The 23,570-nt window shown below is 46.8% G+C and overlaps 1 protein-coding gene across 3 annotated transcripts in view; it reads right to left on the bottom strand.

Annotated features, from left to right (window-relative positions):
• Window positions 1–596: 596 nt before the first annotated feature.
• The window catches only part of CARMIL1 (capping protein regulator and myosin 1 linker 1), a 304,280-nt gene continuing 281,306 nt past the window's right edge, over window positions 597–23,570 (bottom strand). Inside the window, exons 33-38 of one of the 3 annotated variants that reach the window (XM_045800481.2) lie at window positions 21,268–21,697; window positions 15,338–15,419; window positions 14,054–14,266; window positions 11,240–11,380; window positions 8,752–8,898; window positions 597–1,644 (exon numbers count right to left, since the gene is read on the bottom strand). In XM_045800481.2, the coding sequence (XP_045656437.2) occupies window positions 1,508–1,644; window positions 8,752–8,898; window positions 11,240–11,380; window positions 14,054–14,266; window positions 15,338–15,419; window positions 21,268–21,697 (1,150 nt within the window). In that variant the 3' untranslated portion in view covers window positions 597–1,507. Of the gene's footprint in view, window positions 1,645–8,751; window positions 8,902–11,239; window positions 11,381–14,053; window positions 14,267–15,337; window positions 15,420–21,267; window positions 21,698–23,570 lie in introns of all 3 variants that reach the window. The other 2 variants (XM_045800480.2, XM_045800482.2) reach the window with 2 other exon arrangements.

Here is a 23,570-nt window from a genome sequence, read left to right on the forward strand (position 1 = left end):
TTGGAAGAAACAATCTCATCTGTCTTCATAGAATCTACACAGTGGCAGGAAACCATTTGGTCCACATTTCCTGGCACTCGGTCTATGCCAGGTGTCGGGGGGGCAGTCATGTCACAGGCCCCAACTTGTATGATTCTTCTTGCCAACATTCATCGCTCACGCTTGCACCCCTGACACGACCCTTGATTTGAAGTTACAGGAAGTGGATCAAACTCATAAACTTTTGATTAATTTCATCTTTTTCCCAAAGGTGAGAGCAGGCAATGGATTAGCAAGCTACATTTATTTTGAATATAACAGGTTTCATTATCTGGGGTCTGTGATCATTCTAGAATTTGGAAACAACAAAGTTCATTACCACAAGCCAGTCCTAACTTTAAGAAGTAACCAGAGGGGACACCTGGGTGGTGCAGTGAGTTAAGTGTCCGACTCTTGGTTTCGGTTCAGGTCCTGATCTCAGGGTCGTGAGATAGAGCCCCACATCAGGCTCCACACGCCGTGGGGAGTCTGTTTGAGATTCCCTCTTCCTCTCCCTCTGCCCCTCCTGCTCTCTAAAGTCTTTAAAAAAAAAAAAAAAAAAACAGAGAAGGTCCAAATTCCACTTGTAAAATCATTTTATTGGTATAAATATACATATGAATAAAATACCTTAGCCTGTAATGTAAGTGAATATTTGTGAAATGTCTTAAAAAGAGTAGTGTTTTGATTTTTTACAGGTGTCAAAGTATTCTTCCTTCAAATCATACATTAAAAGCTAATATGCAGACAGAAATTAAAGGCCTTCAAAAATCACGAATATTCATAAAACCTCATTCCAATCAACTATGTACATTAGCCTGGGCACATGGTAGCGTCAGCGGAGGGCCTCTCTCACTCTGTTCTTCGCTGTGCTTACTGGTGGTCCTGCAAAGGTCACCGACCGAATTTAAATGTATAATTCCACATCAGGAAGGAAGAAGTTCCCCATGGGAGAACGTAAAAACCATAGCCGAGATCTAATATATATAATTTATACAAATTATTTATTAGTGTGCTCTGCTAATGTGCTTACAAGGTGCAGTTGCAGACCTCAAGAATAAACCGCTCTATCAAGTGCAGATCTGACACGGGTACACTCAGCGGTGCCCCACGGTCAGCCAGTGGTGTTACTTGTGTGACTTATGTGTCCAGTCCTTTGTTTACCTCCCAAAACTCATCTTGCAGGGCAAACTGTAGCTGCCTCAGAGAAAATTCAAGTAGGACCCACGGATAATCGCTGGCATTCCCTGAAGACATATGAAGGAATGCTTCCAACTCAAATGCCAGGGGTGGGGAGAAGACCAAACAACTGTGTTTGGATTCCACCCCCAAAATGGGTCTGTTTCTGTTTTTAAAAAATAAGTAAAGAAAAAAGGAGAAAGAAAAGAAAAAAGCACCAGGAGAAGAGTGTCGGAAGTAGGAAGAGGTGTCGCCCTTGATTCCTCTCTAATGGCTAACAGAGCACCCTGTGCCATCTGCCCGGGGACCTTTACACAAAAATAAACTCTTTCTCTGCTTCTTCCCCAGAGTCGCTGGACTTGCTGCCTTGGTGGCCATCTTTACCGGAGGACCATTGCTTTTGCTCTTGATACTCCTGGGCCTGCTGGCCCCAGCTTCTCCTTGAAACTGAAACAGAAAGGGAAGGATGTCATTATAGTTGATGAACAAGGTACAGTCAACGGCCTGACCAATAACGGGGCGAGATGCAGGGGCCCCGAGGGGCGGGAGGGCTCGGGAGGAACGTACGTAGAAACAACTCACCAACTACGTGTGGAGACTCAAGACAAAAATTAAGAACAAACCAACAGAAACAGAAACAAATTAAAACAAGAAAACACAAAAACCCCAGTCTATGAGAGGGCAAACCTCTCATAGCTGTGGTTGAGAATCAGGGGGTGAGGATGGGGGAAGGGAGAGGGCCCCTCCGACCCCTCACGCCCCTTGTGTGGCCAAGAGAACAGGACAGACGGAGCCTGGTGGAGGCACGGCCAGACAGATGTCCCACTTGATGCCCTCTGCCACCATCTAGAGTTGGCTGCCTCTGCTTTGGGGCCAGGACACGAGGAAGGGCCCAGCAACCGTGGTCAGACCTTTCTGAGTCTCAGCAAACCATGGTCTTACTCTCTAGGAAACAAACAGTTTAAATATTACCACCCATGGTAGAGTCAATCCTTTTGGAACTAGCCTCTGGGGAAAAGAAGTGCCAGGATGGCTGCCTGCTGTGATCACATATAAACATGAAGGACCCCTGCGACTTGACAAAGTGGAGTAATTGCCCGAACTGAACGTCTGGTACGTGTCAAGTTCCTTCACACTTGGCTCTATGATTGCTACTCCTCACAGCTGCCCTGGAAGGCAAGTTTTGTAAACTTGGAATCCGGATTTAAACCGGTTCTCACTCTTGGGGCGCCTGGGTGGCTCAGTCAGTTGAGCATCTGACTCTTGGTTTTGGCTCAGGTCATGATCTCAGGGTCGTGAGATCGAACCCCACATCAGGCTCTGTGCTCAGCACGGAGTCTGCTGGAGATTGTCTCTCCCTCTGCCCCTCCTGCTGTTCGCGTGCACTCTCTCTAAAATAAATAAAATCTTAAAAAAATAAAATGAACACAATCTCTCTCTTCTTCAAAGACTCTGTTCTTTACAACTAGACCAGAGCTTCACTGGTACCATATACGTCAAGGCCATTAAGGATTATTACATATTACTCATCAATCCTATGGTGTAAACACCACTTAAGCTAAAAATACCAACCCCCCACTTTGCACGGCTTTGAAGAAGAGAAAAGCTACCTCACTACTCAGAAGTTCAAATGATCCAACCAGGGACACAGGCCTGGAGAGAGAGAGAGATTCATCTGGGGCTTCTCATCGGCCTGATCATGTTAAAACTCATCTTGCCAGTAACTAGCTGTTTCAATGCTGAACCCACTAAAGGGTGTTTCAGGAAGTAAACGCTCCTGAAACCTAATAGTCAAAAGACAAACATGAGAAAGTACTTCCCTTCCGATCTGGTTGTCAGAGCCAGACTCTGAGCTCTAGACAATAAAAATTTTAATTTTGTTAATTACATTAAATTGAAATTATCTAGTTTTCTGAAAAGGATAAGCATTTCAATCTCATCATAAAAACAAGTAATTTTTTTTTAAATATTTTATTTTGAGAGAGAGAGAGCACACAACCAGGGGAAGGGGCAGAGGAAGAGGGAGCAGCAGAGTCCCCGCTGAGCAGGGAGCCCGATGTGGGACTCAACCCCACCACCCATGAGATCATGACCTGAGCTGAAGGCAGATGCTTAAATGACTGAGCCACCCAGGCGTCCCCAAAGTAAGTAATTAAAAAAAAATTTGACCTTTTTACCCAAAACTTTTGAGCAAATTCTCAGATGGAAAAGTGATGAATAAATATCACAACTGATTTTATTTTTTAGCTTAAATCATGTAAAAAAAATAAATGTCCTTTGAAAGTTGTCAACACATCAGGTTTGGGGGAAAAAGGCAAAATAGGTTTCTATATATAGCTTGTCCTTTATCACGCAACCAATCCGACAGTAATACACAGTCAGCCCTCCGAGTTCTCAGCTTCTGCCTGAGCTATGTGAACGGGAGGGAGCAGAGTGGATTTCTAATGTCCTCGTCTCAAAGACACTCGGCAATAATCTGACCTCAAAATAGAGCATTACTAGGAAATCTTGCTAGAAAATTCTGTTCATTCCCTTTAAAAACCAAAATGAGTTGTTTCTGTGTATCAAGTGACTCAAAGATAAATTTCCAACAGTACAGGTTCAAAAGAAGAAATAAACATGGTGATATATTGCCTATTTGTCTTCAAAGCAAACATATTTGCTCTAATTCTTAGATTCAAACCTTTTCATCCCTCCCAGTATTTTAGCTTCCGCAAAACCCCAGGCCTAATTCATGTTCTGTGACATCAGAGTACTGTCTGAAAATGGAGACATTCATGCCATCAATAATCTTTATGTCACAGGTACAAACAGCAACATGGCGGCGCCTGGGTGGCGCAGTCGTTAAGCGTCTGCCTTCGGCTCAGGGCGTGATCCCAGCGTTCTGGGATCGAGCCCCACATCAGGCTCCTCCACTGGGAGCCTGCTTCTTCCTCTCCCGCTCCCCCTACTTGTGTTCCCTCTCTCACTGGCTGTCGCTCTCTGTCAAATAAATAAATAAAAAATCTTAAAAAAAAAAAACCAGCAACATGGACCAAGGTCACTGGGGTGCAGCTAACTGAAATTCAGAGAGATCCCACATAGGAATCTTCCGCAGAAAGCAGACTGTCCTTCAATGTCCTTCAGTCCACATCCAAGGGACACTGGTTCTGAGTCCTCCGGGCTGGGGTGCGGGGGTGGGGGTGTGTGGGGGTGTGGGGAACAGAAGGGGATGTGGCGAGGATACAGCAGATGTCAGTAAGTTAACAGGCTGGGTTTCAGGTTGCCAGACATGCAGGCGCCGATTTTAATTCGTCCAGCATAGTCCCTGCGAGGAATACCATGGTCTTTCCGGAGGCCCGACTAAACAGTTCACTAAGGCAGTGACACTATTTAAAAATTCATTCTAGGGCCGCCTGGGTGGCTCAGTCCGTGAAGCGTCTGCCTTCGGCTCAGGTCATGACCTCGGGGTCCTGGGATGGAGCCCCACGTCCGGCTCCCTGCTCTGCTCTCCCTCTGCCCCTCCCTCCACTCGTGCTCTCTCTCGAATAAATAAAAAATCTTTAAAAAATTCATTCTAAAAATAGTCCCTTTCTTTGCCTAAACTCTAACACTTGTGAAAGTGATCATGAGACCAGCCGGCATTTCCTTGGTGTTGTAGGGAGGCTGCTGAGCGGACAGGAGACCGAAGCAGGTGAGACCAGGGAACTGGAAGCAGACAAGCAGCCAGCGCGCTCGCTCTCCCAGCCTCCACCTTCTCATCAGCCATGATCACTGGTGCAAACAACTTCGTAGGGGGAATGTTCTTTGTCAAGTTTTCCAGTCCTTAGGCACCACCTATTTGATTACATATAATTAGGACACTACTTACAATTACACTGAAGTAGGGTTGGTCAAGCTCCCGCTGACGGAGGGTCCAAATAAGACTATGTCGGCTCGAAACTTAAAACTCTAGAAGTTATCTTAAAATATTTATAAAATCCAGCCTTGTTTACTAATTCAGATGGACCTTCTCATAGGCAGCCTGATTTAATGCTTGACTTTATGCAGGATTAAAAAAAAAATAAGACCGCTTTACTCCACTTGTTCAACGCAAGTATCCGTCCAGTTAACGTGCTGGGGCATCTCTATACGTGTGTCCGCACACGTGTTTACTGCCATTCCATGTACCGTCAAAATTATAAAAAATACTTGTGTAAGTGAACAGGTAATTTATCCAACACAAACACTCCGTGTACACCCACCGCCCGTCTCCAGCGCTAGTGACTGGGGCAGAGAGGCTCGAACATGAAAGCTGTCAATCTTGGAGAGGATTTGACTCTGCATATACACACACACACATACACACACACGCAAATATATATACACACACACACGTGCTAACTTTAAAGCTTCCAAAATGTGCAGATAAATTCAGAATTAGAGATGCATTTGAAAATTGGAGCTTTTCTCCATTTTAAGCTCTACGGACATTCATATTTCCCAGGAAGAAAACATGATGATGTTAAAAATAATATCCAGTAGCCGGCCCTGATTTTTTTTTATTCCTTTCTGGTAAGAGCCAAAACTGCCGACCAACTGTTAAATTTCTTTTGGAGAACTCATAGGGGTAGTAGAACCCAGATCTGGTGGGGGAAAAAAAAAAGGTAAAACAGAGCACCGGCTTACAGACCATAAACCCTAGCCAGGTATTGGTTGGCTCCAGGCTGGACTATGGCAGAAGCAGGAGACACAGACAAGGAATCTCAGAATAGGACGGCCTGGACCCACAGGACACGTCACAGTACATACAAAGCCAAAACCAACTATTTTCTTCAGGAAAACAGGACACACTCTAATGAAAACATCACAGCTTATCATTAAACGCAAGACAGGAAAGGACGTGAAATTCAAAAGTGACAGAGATTTCCAGTAAAAGAAAGTGCGCATTGTACCTGTCAAGTCAATACTAAAATAGCCACATAATTACAACAGTAGTCATGGTACAACGATGCAGCCTGCTTTGAGAACAATAGCCTCTGTTTGTTACACGGTTACTTGATTTAGGAAAGCGAGAAACTGTTGAAGCATAAAGGAAGCTGCTCATGACAGATTTAAAGGAAGGCACCCAGCACGGTGGCGGTGTAACAGCACTGCTCCGCCAGACGTCACCTGTTAACCAGGAGCTGACTATTCAGAAAGCAGACTGCTTTGCGGGTCTCAAGGGTGAAGTCAGGCAAGTGCAGGAGTTGGCACTAACAAAACAACATTAAAATCTTTGACAAAAAATGACTTTAATTGAAGCTCCCATAAAAACTACTTTTTTTTTTGGTTCCCATCTATATTTCAAGAAATTGAGGCAGAACAGCAAATACAAGATGGTCCTGTTGACTCCATCAAACTTGGGTGCAGCCCACCACGGCGAGGATCGTAAGCCAATAGCGGCCATGGGAAAATCTGCGAGAGGCACAGAATTCCTTGCCTTTCTATGATTTGGCTTATTCCTGTCGTCAGCCTCCTTTTACTCTCTCTCAAAGCCTTCCTGCAGGGTCAGGGTGGTCCTGGGGGTGGTCTCTGTGTGTTGTGCCCAGTGTTTTCAGGGGCTTCTCAGAAGCAGGGACACTGCCTGGCATCAAGGTGCTTTGTTAATACTCAAGTGAGAGAAGTCAACTGATACAATAGTTCAAATGCAAATTTTCAAAATCTAGAAACATCTATGTAACCTTATCAAAAGAGGCAATATAGAGACAGAGCTCCTGATTTACTCTGCCTCTTTTCAGAAAACGAATGTCTTAGGTGTTCGTTTATATAATTTTTCTATTGCTTGAAGATAATAGATTTTCTTAAAAATATCCAAGAAAATCTCTTACAGAGAGAAGAGTTATTGTAAGCATGTGTCTACAAGCAAGTCTACCACACAGGAAATCCATGAGGATTTGCGCGAGTATGTGTGTGTTCCAATAAAACTTTATGTACAAAATCAACAATGGGCCATAGTGTTTTTTTTTTTTTTTTTTTTTTTTTTTTTAATTATAGTGTCAAACATAGGATTCCGCAGTAGTGTCCGTGTAGTCACTGGTATTTTTTAAAATTTTTAATTGGAGTATAGTTGACATATTAGTTTCAGGAAATCCTCTAAAAGCTTTGTTAGGGCAGGTGCTACCTGGCCCAAACAGAATGTTTGCATGTGCCCTATGCTGTGGGGTGCGTCCTTAACTCCATCCGGTCCGCTCCATCATCTAGCTAGCGCGTGCCGGTCACCAGGCAAGTCAGAGCACAGGGCTCATCCAATGGCGTTGGCCAAGAAACCTGGCTCCAAAGGTTGTTGCTCGTGGGGGGACCAGTAGATGCTTTTTTTGTTGTTGTGTGGTTTTTAAGCCTCTGTCAAGGGAAGTCCCTACTGGAGGCATCGTACGTAAGTCAGTGGGTTGTTAGGCTGTAAGGTGGGTCATGGGACGTATACTATCAGTAACGAAGTGCTGCAGTTTGAGAATGGTTTCTCCTTTTGCAATAAAGAAGAGTTATGCCTATAATGAGATCACCCCATTGACTTGGTATCCGGGGTGCTTTCTTAGAAGGCCGTGAAGGGCTGGGGCTAGAGTTAGAATGCTGGGCCATGCACTTCATGACTTGGGGTCTAAACACACTCACACGTTAACCCCCGCTAGAGTCTTACAGAAAGACAGGTGCCCTGTTTCAAGGGAAAAGGTACTTCAAAGGAATCTCACCTATCAGGATATTTTATATTCTTTTCTTTTAGGCTACGAAGACTCCCTTTCAAAGATTTTTCACGGCAAATTTTTAAAAAGTGATCAGCTAGCGAGAGCATCCATATTGAGTCACAGAAAAGACATTTCCTCTCTGAATCAGCTACACTTGTTCTAACATTTCCCACTGGAGATTAAAGCCGATTTGAAATCTGTCTCCTTTTTTGTCTCCTGGGACTATCTTCAGCTGAGCAGAACCCTCCAGAGCTTACGACAGGAGCCCAAGAGCGACTGCTGTAAAGTTGAATAAACTGTTCTCACAGGTTGAAAAGTTAATTGGTACTTTGTCTCACTAAAGGGTCATCAAACGTCCAATGAAGCTCATGGGTGTGGTGTGCGGGCTGCAGGTAATGCTGGCTTTTTATCGATCCCTTCCTGCAAGGGTGTAAGGTAAGGGGTTAGGCCAGTACTCTGGAAAGGTAGAAAGTGTGTTACTCCCAGAATTTCTGACCCGATCCCAATTAAAATCTAACAGAAGAACAGAGAGATCAAGAGAAAAGGAGGCACGACCCCGGATACAAAAATAAACCTACATGATCACAAAAATTTGAAAGGACAAGTTACCCTACTCCAAAGTAACTTGATCCTCCTCCTAAGAGTTTTCCTAAGAGTTTCTAATTTTAGATTTTTAAGTCCATCCTTTTTGCCCCAGAGAGAAGGACCATCCTGTTGCCATTTAGGAAAAAATAAAAAAGTAAAAAATAAAAGCAGTTGTATGAATAATCCCTGAGCCGGTCCCGGGATAGAAGTTACTCAGTTCAAGTTTGTTTTTGTTAGTGCCAGTTCGTAAGCTTTGGGGCAGTGAGGGGTGATAACCGAAGGCTCTAACCATTTGTTGGCTGTGACTTCCTGTGCCCAATTGCATTCACTTCCTCTTCCGCAATGGTGGGGTACAGTTTTGAAGATCTTTTCCCTCCACTGGAAGGCTTGTCACTGTCATGATCTGAATGTCTTTTGTAATAATCTCCTCTTTGCACTACTGAGGAAAAGGGACTCATTTTACCCTTTGTATTAGCAAATGCATCACCGTGTTGACATTAATATTAAAGAATGTTAATATGAAAATTAAATATCAGAGAACCCACCCCACTTAGGATTTCAGGAACCTGCAGTGCTGGGCCTGCACACATACACCACCACCTACAGAGTTCAACAGCCAACATCATGGGAATGTGCTGCACAATGAGGTGAGCGCCGAGGCTGCCCCCAAAGGGCGCTAACAAAGGGCCCCTGTGTTACCACTTCTGATTCCAGGATGGATTAATGAAAATCACATTCACTATGGAATAATCCAGAAGAATCATAGCAATTTACCTGTTTCAGAAATTAGTTGGGCACGCTAGTCCAAAGGGAGGCACGGAACAAGGAAATGAAGTAACCAGCATGAATAATGCACAAGAAAATAGGAACGAGCACATCAGGAACATTTTTAAAGAAAAAGACTGGGCTCACGAGTGGCTCACATTCCTGGGCCCGCAGAGCCGGTGAGCCGATAAAGAAACTGAAGTCGGACTCTTTCCACCGTGGGCGTCTGCGTGCTCTTCTCGGATTGCACGTATGTTTTCAGTCCAATTTCAACACCCAGCGACCCCATGAGAATGATCTCTGTGGTTAACTTACTATGGATCCCAGGGGAAAACTCTCCAGTCCCCACCTAGAGAGATGGGGGCATCATCATCCGTGTTTGCTCTCAAGGCGGAGCGAGGAAAGGCGTCAGATACCCCCCCCCAGAGCTCTGAAACGTCTGAGGAGCAGGGAAGTTCCTCCGGAAAGAGCGCGTGACTTTGCCAAAGCCGCTAAGGGCACGTCAGCATTCACCCGCTCGAACTGGAGGCGCCATGGTTCCCGTGCTTAGCTCGGGAGGCTGGCGGGTTACTTGAGGCCTTGTTTTAATCGTACGGGCATCTAGAACACATCGCTTTTCATACACGTGAGGCAATTTTCAAAACTTCCTTACAAGTAAGGATGTAAAGTTGGCAGTTGCAGAAAGAAGGGGAAACGAGGGTAGAGTGGGGGAGGAGCTGCCAGGGACGCTCGCTGGCCCGTCAGTCTGACTGGGCTCGTGTTCCTTCTACACCGAGCCTTCCAAGGGCTGTGGCTGTAACACCAAAGCCTGTATTTCTTCCTTCCAAGTAAAGTGACTATGGGCACCAGCTACCTTTCATGGCTTTAGCTGCTCTCTTTGACATGAGTGTTTTATCAGCTTTGGTCAAAACCCTACCTTCTCTTATCTAGAGCCAATAGGTGAGTGAAGCTTGTACCCACCAAATGCATCTGCAGAACGGAGAGGAGAAAGCAGGAAGTGTTATTTTTGTTGTTGTTATCTTCTTTATTATTATTCTCCCAAGTCACAAAGACAGTACTCAGAAATTTCTATGAACTTCGACACAAGACTACCATTAATAAAAGGAAACAGGCCAGTGGAGGAAGATGTCAGAGCCTGCAAGGTCAAGGAATTCTAAAGCATCAGACATCTAAAATAAAACAGAGCAGCCCCAAACGATAATGAGAGCCATCTGGGCATGGGTAATGACTCGTGTGGCTCTGGAATTTCTTTATAGGTGGGGCTTAGAGATGGCAATTATATTACTCTTTATGAAGGACAGAACCCAAAAGTCAATCGCGTATTTAACAGAATGAGGGAGGTGGGGGGCAGAGGAACGATGGGTTGCTGAAGCCACCCCAAACACACCTCACCTCCACTGACACTCTTCCTCTGATTCTGGGAGATGGCACCCAAGTCCAGGATTATCTTGCTCTGCTCCTAACCCAGCAAATCAGAAGCAGCCAACTGGGCACAATGCTTCCCTGAAAGTCCGTGCAGGTGCCACGCTGGTGAGGATAAGGAATGCTTGACCTCATGATCGAGCAAGCGGAAGGAGCTCGCAGGTCTCTCGGGCCTGCGGGGACTGCTCGTGACGCTTTACAGCAGCGGTCCTTTACAACCGCGCCAAGCTCTTCTGGGAACTAACGGGACCTAGGGGCCTCTGAGTAGCACCAGATGACTCACGAAGTATTTAAGGCACCCCTTACCTGCCGGGAGCCGGCGCAGGAGCACCTAGTGATTACAAAGAAGTTAAACCTTGGGTTGGGGTGTCCGGTATGTTTTCACTCTTTGGGTATGGTCCTTCGTTAAGATCCAGTGTCACCACTAATGCCGAATCAAGTTTCTGAATGAGGAAACTGCTCTGGTTCCAAAAGTTTAGTCCAAGCGATGCTGACTTAAACTCTAAGGTACTGGCTGAGTCCAAGATTAATTCCTTTCTCTTGAAACAACTCTCCTTGGAGAAAGTGAACGTAGAGGAAACATTTCTTACCTTCCTGGGAAAATGTCCTGGGACTGGGCTGGGGGCTACTCTGGCCATCTCTCTCCTTGTCCGATGGAACTTTCTTCAGCACGGGCGGAAGAAGAGCGATTTTAGAGGAGCCAGGGCTGGATGGAGAGTCTGGGATGTCCTCTAGGGAGACACAAACTTGTGAATCCAACTGTTCCACAAACTGGATTCCGAAAACATAAGCCAGACTAATCTTTCAATATGAATGGCCAATAATTTTTTAAAGCGTCACAGAATTTTTCTGGCCAAAACATAAGTTTTGTATTCCTGCAAGTAACATCTACAAACAATAGGGGGGAAAATAATTAGAACTTATGAAAGGTTAAAATCTCTAACATTCACAGATAGATGTGAATTTACCTTGCAGACACAGAATTTCAATGAGCTGCTATTTGAAAATTACACTTTAAGTGACCTCAACGTTCCTCCTGCTCAGACACAGAGGCTGTTGGATGGTCCCCCAATACGTGGTATTTATAACCCCCTGCCTCTGCCTGCTGCCGAATCCAGGAAAGTGGTCACAGAATACATACAAACATATACACGCACGGACGTGGGTGTGCATACACACACTGAGACCACGAAGAATAACTTGGAATCACGGACTTTTAGAACTAGAAGGACTTTGGTGATTACTGTACAAGTGAAGAGATTCATAGCTGACCTGCTGAAGGAAAATGACAAAATTGCTAGGATGTGAACTGCAGTCTCTTAATTCTAAAGGCTGTGCTACTTCATTCTAACCGAAAGGATTTCCTGAATGGTGCTCCTTCCTCTGCTCTGTGGTCCGCAAGGTTGTCTGAACTTGGTGCGCGCGTGTGCGTGTTTGCGTACGAAGAAGACAATTTTTGGTCAGGTTCTCCTTAGCCGTCTACTTCCGATTCAACTCTCCTACATGCTTCGCTAAATGAGCAGGGTATAAAAGACTTTCCCTGCTTGCAATCTCTCAGAGCTGCGGAGATGAGATGAGAGGACGGATCTGAAAGCGCCTGGCTGAATTCTCAAGTGCTATAAAAACAAATGTAGTCTTGATACACTAAGTGCTAAGAAATGAATGAGCACATGTAACAAATAAATTGAAAACAGAAGCTCCTTGAGACGGAACACTGGGAATCCAGCTAATGTGACATTCAGAATTCCCAACTGAGGAGCCAACGTACTCGACAAGCTAGGTCCATTTTGTAAGAGCCCTTCCCTTACTGCAGACTGGAGATACACCTTGTTGATGAAAACACCAGCCTACTTTTGAGTAGTCATTTAAAAAAATTCTTGTAATTATTATTGTTTGCCTTCATTCTCCCCACTCTTTCTATTATGAAGATATTTTGTGTGCACCAAGGAATGTTCTGCGTTTCCCATCATAACAAACTTCGGTCTGTAAAAAGGTTTGAGCAGAATTAGGAAGTTCTAGGTGACCTGCTTCAAGGGTCGGCTGCCTGAGGTGATGCAAGGGTCCCTCTGTGGCTCTACTTTGAAGACTGGGCATTGGGTTTCTTGAGGGACCAATGGGCTACGAAGATCAGCGAGCATTAACCAGATGGCCACTTGGTGAACAAAAGACACGTCTGAGGGAAATTGGGAAAGACCCACAGTGGAATGAGTTTGGGCACGTGCGACACTGCCTTTTTTCTCATTCTACCCAATCCTCTGAGTGTGGATGAATGCCTACGATGAGCTGCGTGTCTTGCTTTCTAGGTCACATGCCCACGGGGAGGAGGCCGGTGGGAGTAGTCACCCTACAGCTGGGCATGTCCTAGGGTCTGGCTCCTGCTCACCAGCTGTGGGACCTGTCAAACTGTGTCTCTGGGCCTCACTTCCCGCACCTGTGGTGGGGACATTCGGAGTGTATCCACATAAAGTACTTAGAACAGGGTCTGGCACAGGGTGAAGCATTCGGATTTGAAGCAATGATGGTGACGAGCATAATCTGACTATATACACCTCTATGCCTATTTGCCTAATTATTATGGCGGAGTAAAGTGAAGAGGTGATATGGGGTTCACTACATTACCCATGCTACTTTTGTATTGTTCGGAAATTCTTATGACAGACCATTGGGAAAGAAAAACGAAAAAAAAGCCTGATAGGGAAGAGCAGTTACAGGAGAGAAAAAGGCAGAGTCTAATCCATTTCTAATATTTTTAAGTTTCTTCTATCAGTAGATTTTCTAAACAAGGGTCAGCAATGTCTTCTGGAAAGAGCCAAACAGTAAATACCTCGGGCTTTGTAGGCCAAACGGCCTCTGTCACAACAACTCCGCTCTGCCACGTTAGCGCAAAAGCCGCCGGAGACAGTGTGGATTCAGACGGCCTGGCTACATGCTGCTAACGTTTCATTTACAGAAACAGACCCATACTTTGCCAAGCCCTGTTCTAAACCCTACTATCTCACGGACTATGGGGCAAAAAGAGAGGAACTTACACTCTCCCTCTTTGTGGCCCCCATCCTTAACGTACGGCCTTCTGAAGGGTTTGTAGACCCCCGAGACTGTTCTCGGAAAGCTCAGTGATGCCCTGCGCGTGGGCCAACACAACACAAGGCTGTCTTCTCGTCTGGCCCTCTCACCTGTGGCCTGAATGCAGGGACAGTCTCTGAGGCCCTAGGCCCCGGTGTTGAATAAAGAAACTCCTCAGCCTTTGTCCCTGTCGAAACTGCTGGCAGGTTTCTCTGAGCCCTCCTACAGACCCTCTGTGCCCATGTTCACCAGCACCCGCTGGAACCGTGGGTGGAGTCCCGACCCAGCCAGCCCCGGAAGCCACCTGACCGGGGGTCACCCCTGCCCAGCAGAACCCTTACCAGGCCGCGAGGCGGTTCTCGGTTTCTGCGGGATGGTGGGCCGCGCTGCCAGGCTGGGTTTGGGGGACTGCAGGAGTGGCTTCGGGCTGGTCGGGGTGCTGGAGGAGCTCCGCGACCTGGAGCCTGTGTCTGCCTTGGGCTCCGCTTTGGCATTCTTCTCAGGTGTTCCCACACCGAAGCGGCTCTCCACGACACCCGGGTGCAGCTTAGGCACTGCCGTGAAAATGGGGACAAAGAGCACACTTTACTTTAAAACACAAAGGTGAATGAAACAATCATTTGAAGCCGGTGGAGGTCTGGTATAAACTGTTACAACCATTTCTTGTCCTCTCTCATCACAGATATTGCAGAACTGAAGCACGTTGCTCTTGGATGCTTCTGGAATCACAACACGCTGGCAGAAGACTACACTTCTTTGTGGAAAAGCAACGAACTTGGTGCTCTTCCGACCACTCGCAACTACTCCACCCGTCAAGTTCAAGCGTGTCTGTGTCCACGCTCACGGACGGAGGGCACGCGGTGCTGAATGCACTGGAAGCACCCAGATCTCTCTCAGATCTGGCATGAGGTGCAGCTACAGGGACAGCCAACCGTAGGCGCCTCGGGTCTGGACAGTCGTCAGCAGGTGGGGGTCTGGCCACTGGTCCCCAGTGAGCAGAGCTACGCTGACATCCATAACCTCCCATTTAGAACCGTGAACGGCTTCAGCGATGTCATCCCGTGTCCCAGCCCTGCTGGTTAAACACGAGCTACATTCCAACTCTTACTGCATGAAGATATTCAAGCTCAACACAGGACTTTCACACAGCACAGCGAGGTTTCTGACACCCAGTTTGTAAGTTACTCTTCAGTTCCCATCAAACGTGTCTTACTCTTACTACACCCGAAAAGTCCAAGGGACAGAGGAGAGTGGATATTCATGCTGAAAGGAAAGAACATTCTTTCATATCAAAAAATGGGCCCCCTTCCACCTACCGTGTGTGGCTTATTTTGAACATCAGCCATGAGCCTGCCTCCCCCTACTCCTCAGATGCCCACAGTTGGGGAATTCTCCTCAAAGACAGTTCTTCCCTTTGGGAAACTGGAAAAGGTGCCCTGTCCAGGCACACAGCTAGCGGGGTGAGAGGCACAGCCCAGGTGGAGGGGCGTGGCCGTCTGATGAAAGCTGACAGCACACGGTACAGGGCCCCATTCTCCCCTCCCATTCTAATCTTTCTTCTTTCAATCATGTGTGACTCCTGGAACCAGACGGGAAGTGTTTTCCTTAGGGGGTGATGGTCTTACCTGCCCCACCTCCATCCAGCCGTTCTGTGCTGCCCAAGGCCGGGCTGGAGGAATCCTGAGAGATGGCATCATTCCCAAGCTTCTGAAAAATTCAAGCACACAACCCCGGGAAGGTGCATATTTATTCAAGATGTAAGAAAAAGACTGAAGTGGAACATAAATGACAACAAATCATGGCCCCTTTGCTGCTCTCACACCGACGGTGTCCCACCTCTCTGTCTCCCTGAGCCTCCCCCTGAACAAAGCTGTGACGAGCAGCTTCTGTTCTGCGTTCACGGTGTGGGGTCCAGGGCGTGGCCAGTTCCTTAGAACGCTCCCCTGGGTGACAGGTGCGTGGGCTCAGAGGAAGCCAGTGGGCTTGGGGACAGCTCCTGTTTCCTGTGGGGGGGTCTTTCGGTTTTTGTTGCTGTTTTGTGGAAGCCTACACAGGTTCGGCAGCCCCTGATGCTCCAAGCCGCGGGGCACAGACGCTCCGTACGTAGATGGGACGCTCTCTCCGAGCTGAGTTCCCAAAATCAAATTTTAAAAACAGTGGAAACCTTCTCAACGTCAATGTACAAGATACGGGAAAGGGGGCCTGTAACAGGCAGGGCCTTCCCTGTCACCGAGGCAGAACCACAGGACACAAATCTGTTGTTTACGAGGCAATGGATAAACAGAATTAATTTTAAAGAATTAATTTTAAAAAACCCAATGCAGGCTCAGCCTGGGTGTAGCCGCTGGCAGCCCCCAGCTTCCCACTGTTTTTGATGCTGTAGGAGGGCTTACGTGAAACTCAGGTGAGAGCCGCCTCATCTGCTGCATGTACCAATCAGCTGGCCCGACACTCGCCCTCGCCCGGGGCGCCGATTTCTCGCAGGGCACCCACCCCGCTACCAGAGCCCCAGCCCGGCTCCCTCAGCACGACTGCGGAGGCCCCGCTGGGGGAGGCGGCTGCGCAGGTCTCTGCGAAGGAATGCGCACCGGGTTCCACAGCTGGAATGGGCACATTGTTTGGCGTCACTGAGGAAAAGGGATCCCGAAGAAAGGGAGCCCCGCGCCAGCGCTGCAGGAGCGCCCTCCGAGTCCACGGGGAAGACCCGCCGCAAAGTCCCCGCCCGGACCAGCAGGGGGCGCCTGAGCCCTGGACCAGACCGGCCAAAGGCGGGGCCTAACCAGCGCCCCGCCCAGCATCTCGTGGCCTCGGGAAGGCAGGGCCACGTGCACCTGTGCTCAGACACAGAGGAGAAGGTGGGCTATATTTAAACACGGCCATAACGAGGCCGCAGCAAGCAAGATGCCAGCACACAAATGTAAGGGGACACTGGCTCTCAGGTGTGTGAGCGCCGGGCTGGCCCCTAAGAGCCAGTGGCCCCTCACACCTGGCACCCTCGGCGCCTCGCTTGCCAGCATTTAAAATATAAGCCGAGGGGGTATGTTTTCTTTTTCCTTCCCGGCGTTCTGAGGTACTTAATGGGTATCAAAAACGCCTGTGTGGAACAAGGACAGAATACTGCGACGTCCATTGTCCTTGAGTGCAGGCAGCTGACGAAGCGCCCCCAAGAAGAGGTGGGGCTCTCGGCATTCAGTCCTTGTTACTCGCCTTTGTTAATAAACGGGAAGTGCCATGTGTCCCCTTTCACGGTTTTTTCCCTTTAAATACATGTATGAAATGTGACTAGTGTAAAGAAAATTATTCAAGAGGAACAGTGAAGACCATAAATTTTATCAATAGTATATTGACCAGTGGTGCTTATGCTGCTTTTATAAAAAATGTGGTCATTTCAGGGGAAAATATTTACACTAATTTTGTCTTTAAGAGAGGAGCTCATGAGGGAGGGGAGGGACGGCAGGGGCAGGCAGAGAATCGCAAGCAGGCTCTGTGCACACACAGAGCCAGACTGGGGGATCGATCCCATGACCCTGAGATTGTGACCCAAGCCAAAATGAAGAGTCAGAGGCTTAACCGACTGAGCCACCCAGGTGTCCCTCCTTATGCTAATTTTTGAAAACCTTTCCTATTATTTTATTATTCTGAGACTACCCTGAGCGGTTTGAATTTTCAATACAGGCATACCTCATTTTATTGCACTTTGCAGATAGTTTTTGTTTTTACAAGTTGAAGGTTTGTGGCATCACTGCGCTGAGCACGTCTGTCAGCACCATTGTTCCCACAGCATCTGCTCACTTCATGTCCCTGTGTCACATTTTGGTAATCCTTACAATATTTCAAACTTTCTTCATCATTGCTCTATTTGTTACGGTGATCTGTGGTCAGTGACGTTACTACTGTAACTGTTTGGGGTGCCAGGAACTGCGCCCATAGAAGGCATGAACTTCATCGATAAATGTGGTTCACGTTCTGACTGCTCCACCAACTGGCTGCTCCCCCATCTCTCTCCCTCTCCTCACGTGTCCTTATTCCCTGAGACACAACAATATTGAAATGGGGCCAAGTAATAACCCACAACGGCCTCTAAGGGTTCAAGTGAAGGAAGAGTTACACATCTCCCTTTAACTCAAAAGCTAGAAATGAGTAAGCTTCGTGAGGAAGGCATGTCAAAAGCCAGGTCTTTTGTGCCAAACCGTCACTCAAGTGGTGAATGCAGTGAAAAGTTCTGGAAGGAAATTGAAAGTGTTATTCCAGTGAACACAGGAATGATAAGAAAGTTTAACAGCCTTATTGCTGATATGGAGGAAGATTGAGTGGTCTGGACAGAAGATCAACTCAGCCACAACGACCCTTAAGCCAAAGCCTCATCCAGAGCAAGGCCCTAACTCTTCAATTCCATGAAGGCTGAGGGAGGTGAGGAAGCTGCAGAAGGAAAGTCTGACAGTAGTGGAGGGTAGGTCATGAGGTTGGAGCAGCTCCAGCGCAGGAAAATGCAAGGTGAAGCGGCAGGTGCTGATGGAGAAGCTGCGGCAAGCTCTCCAGAAGATCGAGCCGAGAGCATTAATGAAGGTGGCTACACCAGAAAACAGATGATCGGTGTAGACGAACAGCCTTCTGTTGGAAAAAGATGCCACGTAGGACTTTCCCAGCTAGAAAGGAGAAGTCAATGCCTGCCTTCAAAGCTTCAAAGGACAGGCTGACTCTTGTTAGGGGCTAATGCAGCTGGTTTGTAGTTGAAGCCAATGCTCAGTCCTCATTCCAAAAATCCCAGGGCCCTTAAGAACAGCACTAGATCTACTCTGCCTGTGCTCTGTAAATGGATGACCAAGAGCGCCTGAATGACAGCACGTCCATTTATAACACGGTTTACTGAATATTTTAGGTCCACTCTTGAGATCTACTGCTCAGAATAAAGATTCCTTTCAAAAACAAAACATTACTGCTCATTGACAATGCACCTGGTCACCCAAGAGCACGTTGTGGTTTGTTGTTTTCACGCCTGCTGACACAACATGCATTCTGCAGCCCATGGATCAAGGAGCCATTTCAACTTTTGAGTCTTATTATGTAAGAAATTCATTTTGTAAGGCTAACGCTCCCATAGACAGCGCTTCCTTGGATGGATCTGGGAAAGTCAACTGAAAACCTTCTGGAAAGGATTCAACATTCTAGATGCCATTCAGAACATTCGTGATTCATGGGAAGACATCAAAACATAAACATGAACGGACTTTGGAAGAAGTTGACTCCAACCCTCACGGATGACTTGGAGGGGTTCAAGACTCCGTGGAGGAAGTCACTGCAGACATGGTGGGAATAACAGAACAGGAATGAGAAGTGGAGCTTGAAGATAGGACTGCCTGGCTGCCATCTCATGACCAAGCCTGATGAATGAGGAGGTGCTGCTTACGGAGGAGTGAAGCCAGTGGCTTCTTGAGATGGAATCTACTCCTGGGGAAGATGGGGTGAAGATTACCGGAATGACAGTGATTTAGATAACATAAACTTAGTTGATAAAGCAGCAGCAGGATTTGAGAAGATTCCCTCCAATTTGAAAGAAGCTCTGTTGTGGGTAAAATGCTATCAAACAGCACTGCACGCTACAGAGCAATCACTTGTGAAAGGGAGAGTCAGTCGATGTTTGCAAACTTCATTGTTGTCTTATTTTAAGCAATTGCCACAGCCCGCCCCACTTTCAAGCCACCACCGCCCTCACAGGTCAGCAGCCATCGACACGGGGGCAAGACCCTCCATCAGCAAACGCAGATGATCGTTAGTTTTATCAATAAAATATTTTAAAATTATAAGGTATGTACATTTGTACATTGTTTTTTTAGACAATGCCAGTTGCACACTTAAGAGACTACAGTATGGTGTAAACAATTTTCTATGTACTGGGAAACCTCCAAATTCATTTGATTCACTTTATTGCGATATTTGCTTTATTGTGTTGGTCTGGAATCGAACCCCCAGTATCTCGGGGGTTCACCTGTCCTAAGGATTTTTATGATTGATGTTGTTTTAAGTAGACACAAGATGGCGCTAGGAACTCATTACTATTGGCCTTGAACAACCAAGACCTAACCATAGGAATTTTGTCTCTCCAAACCAATTTAAGTATCCAATCCAGAGCACATGGAAAACACCCTCTAGTACTTCCCATCTTTCTATGAAAAGCAGCTGTTCATCAGTGAAAACAGTGATAAAATAAACAGCTCGTTAGTGAAAACAGCACATTCATTGTTGTAAGAAATTCTATAAAATGCACTGAAATTTAAACATTTCCTTGGGCGTCTGGCTCACCAATGATGTGGTCACAGTGTTTATTCAGAATTCTGACCAGGGAAGTAGCAGAATACAGTTACATGGTCCCCCCTCTGCACCCTCCTCAATGAGTAAGTTAGGAGAGATCTGTCCTGAGGAAATTGCTGGATGACTACGGTGCTGGTGGGTGAACTATGGTGAACAGTTGTAAAGTCATGTGGGATGCAGGATTTAATGAAAAAATAATCAGTTGTTAAGTTATATAAAACAGCCCTCTACACCCTGGTCTATAAAAAACTTTACTAGTAACTTTCTAAAAATCAAGGGTTCATTGGGGTGACTTGTTTTATTCTGATACTTCCAATAAAACAGATGTGCAATTTTCCTTTCTTTGGGAAAATGAAAAAGAGCTCAGATTCATGTACAAAACCCAAACCTGGGTTAACATGGGTATGTTGATCTTAGAAATCACAATAAAGCTATAATCTTTCAAGGAGCTGCAGGAAAAAGGAGAGGTAATGGAAGAAAAAGACCACAATGTCTACTTTAAAAGATGTTTGAAGGATAAATGATAATATTAAGTCAGATTTTGGGGGAACTTAGCAATTTTGAAACGATCAAGTTTTTCTTCATAGCAATCCACAACCTATCTCAATGATTAAGTATTCAATTAATTCTAACAGAACACCTTGACTATTTTTCCTTTTGACTTTCAAATCTGGATTACAGGAAGGAATGTTTAGGTTTGGAAAAATGGAATTATGAAAAAACTGAAAAGCAAATCTACTTTTATATCATTAGAATCTGGTGTCAATATTTTTAAGTAATCTCTACACCCAACATGGGGCTCGAACTCACAACCCTGAAATCAAGAGTCGCTCACTCTACTGACTGAGCCAGCCAGGCACCCCACAGTTTCAGTACTTTTATTTGCCTCGGTCAGTTCTGTTTCTGGTCCCGCTCAGGTCTCATTCTGGATTCAACAGACTGGTCCTCTCCCCGGCTTTGAGCATTTCCTGGCGACCATGGTCCCAGGCTCCTGACTCGCACAGGAAGCACCTCGGCGGGTGGGGAAAGGCTGGCCGACTCTCAGCCAACGACTTACCTTCAAACTCTGGGACCGAAGAGCGGGCCCTCACGCCGGGGGCAAACATGGCCATGCCTTTGTTGTCTGTGCTCTGGGTTCTTTCGGAAAAAGGCTTTTGGTTTTGGATTTTTATTTAACCGAACAGGCCACCTCTGTACCTCTCTCACAGCCACACAGACCACTGAGTCAGAGCGGACCCACCCTCACCTTCTGCGCGCAGGCCGCTCTCCTCTCCTGCTTGGCCTTCATCTCCGCCAGCAGACCGCTGCCCATCACCTGCACCCCGTACCTTCGCCCGCCCTGCGGGCTGCTCTTGCTGTCGCTCCGCTCCACCTTGCCCACGTCTTCCCCTTGACCTTCCTCAAGGGAGTCGGGAGTTTTTATGTCCTCTGTCCGCTCCGAACTGCCGTTGTGCTCCGCGGGCTTTGCGTCCTTCCTGGGGGGGTCCGTGGCCGGACTTCTGACGGCCCCTTTTGGCGAGGACGGTTCATCTGTCATCAAGACGGTGGGTGGCCGCTCAGATCTGGACCGGGATTTGATTAAATTGAGAAAGCCGCTTTTCCGAGAGTCTCGCTTTTTCTTTTCATCTCCTCCTTCGCTAAGCTCGTGGGACTCGGAGCCTCTTGCTGATGATCTCCTGGGATTCAAAAGAACAAATACTGTGGGTTTTGCTGTAATTAAAGTTCTAACCAGAATCAGTCAAAATACAAATATGGAGATTGATGCTTATCCAGCAGCCGTTCTGAAGCAGTTAAAATTTTTGAGTCATTGCCCTTGGTAAACAAGTGTGGAATGTTATCATAGCCACAGGTCAGGAGATGGAGGCACCCCACCAGTTAAGAATGCGAACCTGAAGGGGCAGGTGTTTTTTACTAAACGCTCTGGTCAATTGCCTTTCCACCTGTAAGAACTTCCAGCAAAGCTGGCTCCTCTAAGACACAGGTGGGCGATGGCCTCATTTAGTTTGACTGGCAATGGAAAGGGCCACATTTCCCCACAGCCACCTAAAATCCTTGCATGATCACTAGATCACATCTGAAACCTCACCGTTAGTGCTCAACTCAGACAAAGCTGTGGGTCCTTGCTTAAATGTAATACCACTGAAAGAGCCAACAGACACAAGTGAGCTTTGGTAGAGAGTTGCATGAAAGAGAAAGTTCCAGAACGAAAGAGTATATTCAGGAATGGGGGAAAGGGTAGGTTTGGAAAGAGCAAGTCGAAGGGGCCGATGGGAGGTCTCACTGGTGCCTTTCACTCAGAGTTGGCAGCTCAGCCCCGTTAGCTCCTCGGAGTTCCCCGTGAAATCACGGCCAAAGGTGGAAAGAGAAAAATAAAGGCAAAAGACCCAGAGCAGAAGAAAGGCAAAAACAACAAAGTCTGGAAGCCAAGAGAAATGTGAGTGAAAATGGGCTTGACAGAAGTGGAAAGCCGCCGCCTGAAGCGCCAGTGGGGGAGACGAGAGGTGGCGGGTTTGCACGGGGCTCCAGGTGCCTCTGGAAACAGAAGGAAAGGGGGCTCTAGAGAGGGAGAGAGCTAGAAGCCCATTCACCAAACCATCGGATCCTCTTCCCACACCAGAGCCCAAAACTGCCCCTTTGCGCCCAAGTTTACCGGCCAGGGAGGGCGAGTGCCAGCAGGACAGCTGAGGCATGTGTTCTACCATGAAAACAGAGAGGTTTGGGTGGAGGGCAGCAGACTGTGGCACCCCAAAATATACCTCTTTGGCATAAGGATTATTTTAGGCTGATTAAGAAATAGCAGATGTCGGAGAAGATCTGCAAACTGAGAAGTTGCCCTTTTGGAAGAGCCCTTTCTAAGAGAAATCTCCATTTGTGAGAGTGTATTCCTCTCAGTAGCAGGAAAGGATAACAATCTCTAGAAACTTAGCAATGGAGGAGGTATGGACTTAAATCTGCATAACACCCTTACCCCATTTATAGTCCTTTTCCTGGTAACCTCCCCACACTTGTCCCCTGCCCCCCAACCCAACATCTTTTTTTGCCATTAGTAAAAATGGTATTTAAGGTGGTGGCTCGAGCCATTTTGGGGAGCTACTCAGTTTTTCTGGGTCTCTCCCATGTATACAGGAGGTATCCATGTTCTTGAACTTCTGTTTTTCTCCAGTTAATCTCTCTTTTATTATAGGAGTATCTCAGCCAGGAGCCTAGAAGGGTAGAGAGAAAATTATTTTTCCTCCCCTACAATCACAGGAAAGCCTGCTGGGACAGAGATACTCCCAGGATTTTTCTCTCATTCTGGATCCTACAATGGGGCAACCAGGTTCATGCCCTCCAGGCAGGAGATCAAATTTCTCACAAGCTCGAGAAAAGTCCCAAAGACTTGGATAGTCAGGGAAACCCTCACCCAACAAAATGGTCCAAGAAGGGTACCCTACATTGAGGTCCACCAGTCAACATGCTCTACTTGTTGCCGGGTGAACTGGGGAGACCCTGGGCCCTTGACCCAGCCCGTCCCAAAGACGTCCCGGAATGCTCTTGGTCTCATGATGA

This window comes from Ursus americanus, chromosome 32, assembly GCF_024610735.1.
Source record: "Ursus americanus isolate L20-20 chromosome 32, mUrsAme1.1.p, whole genome shotgun sequence".
Taxonomy (NCBI): domain Eukaryota; kingdom Metazoa; phylum Chordata; class Mammalia; order Carnivora; family Ursidae; genus Ursus; species Ursus americanus.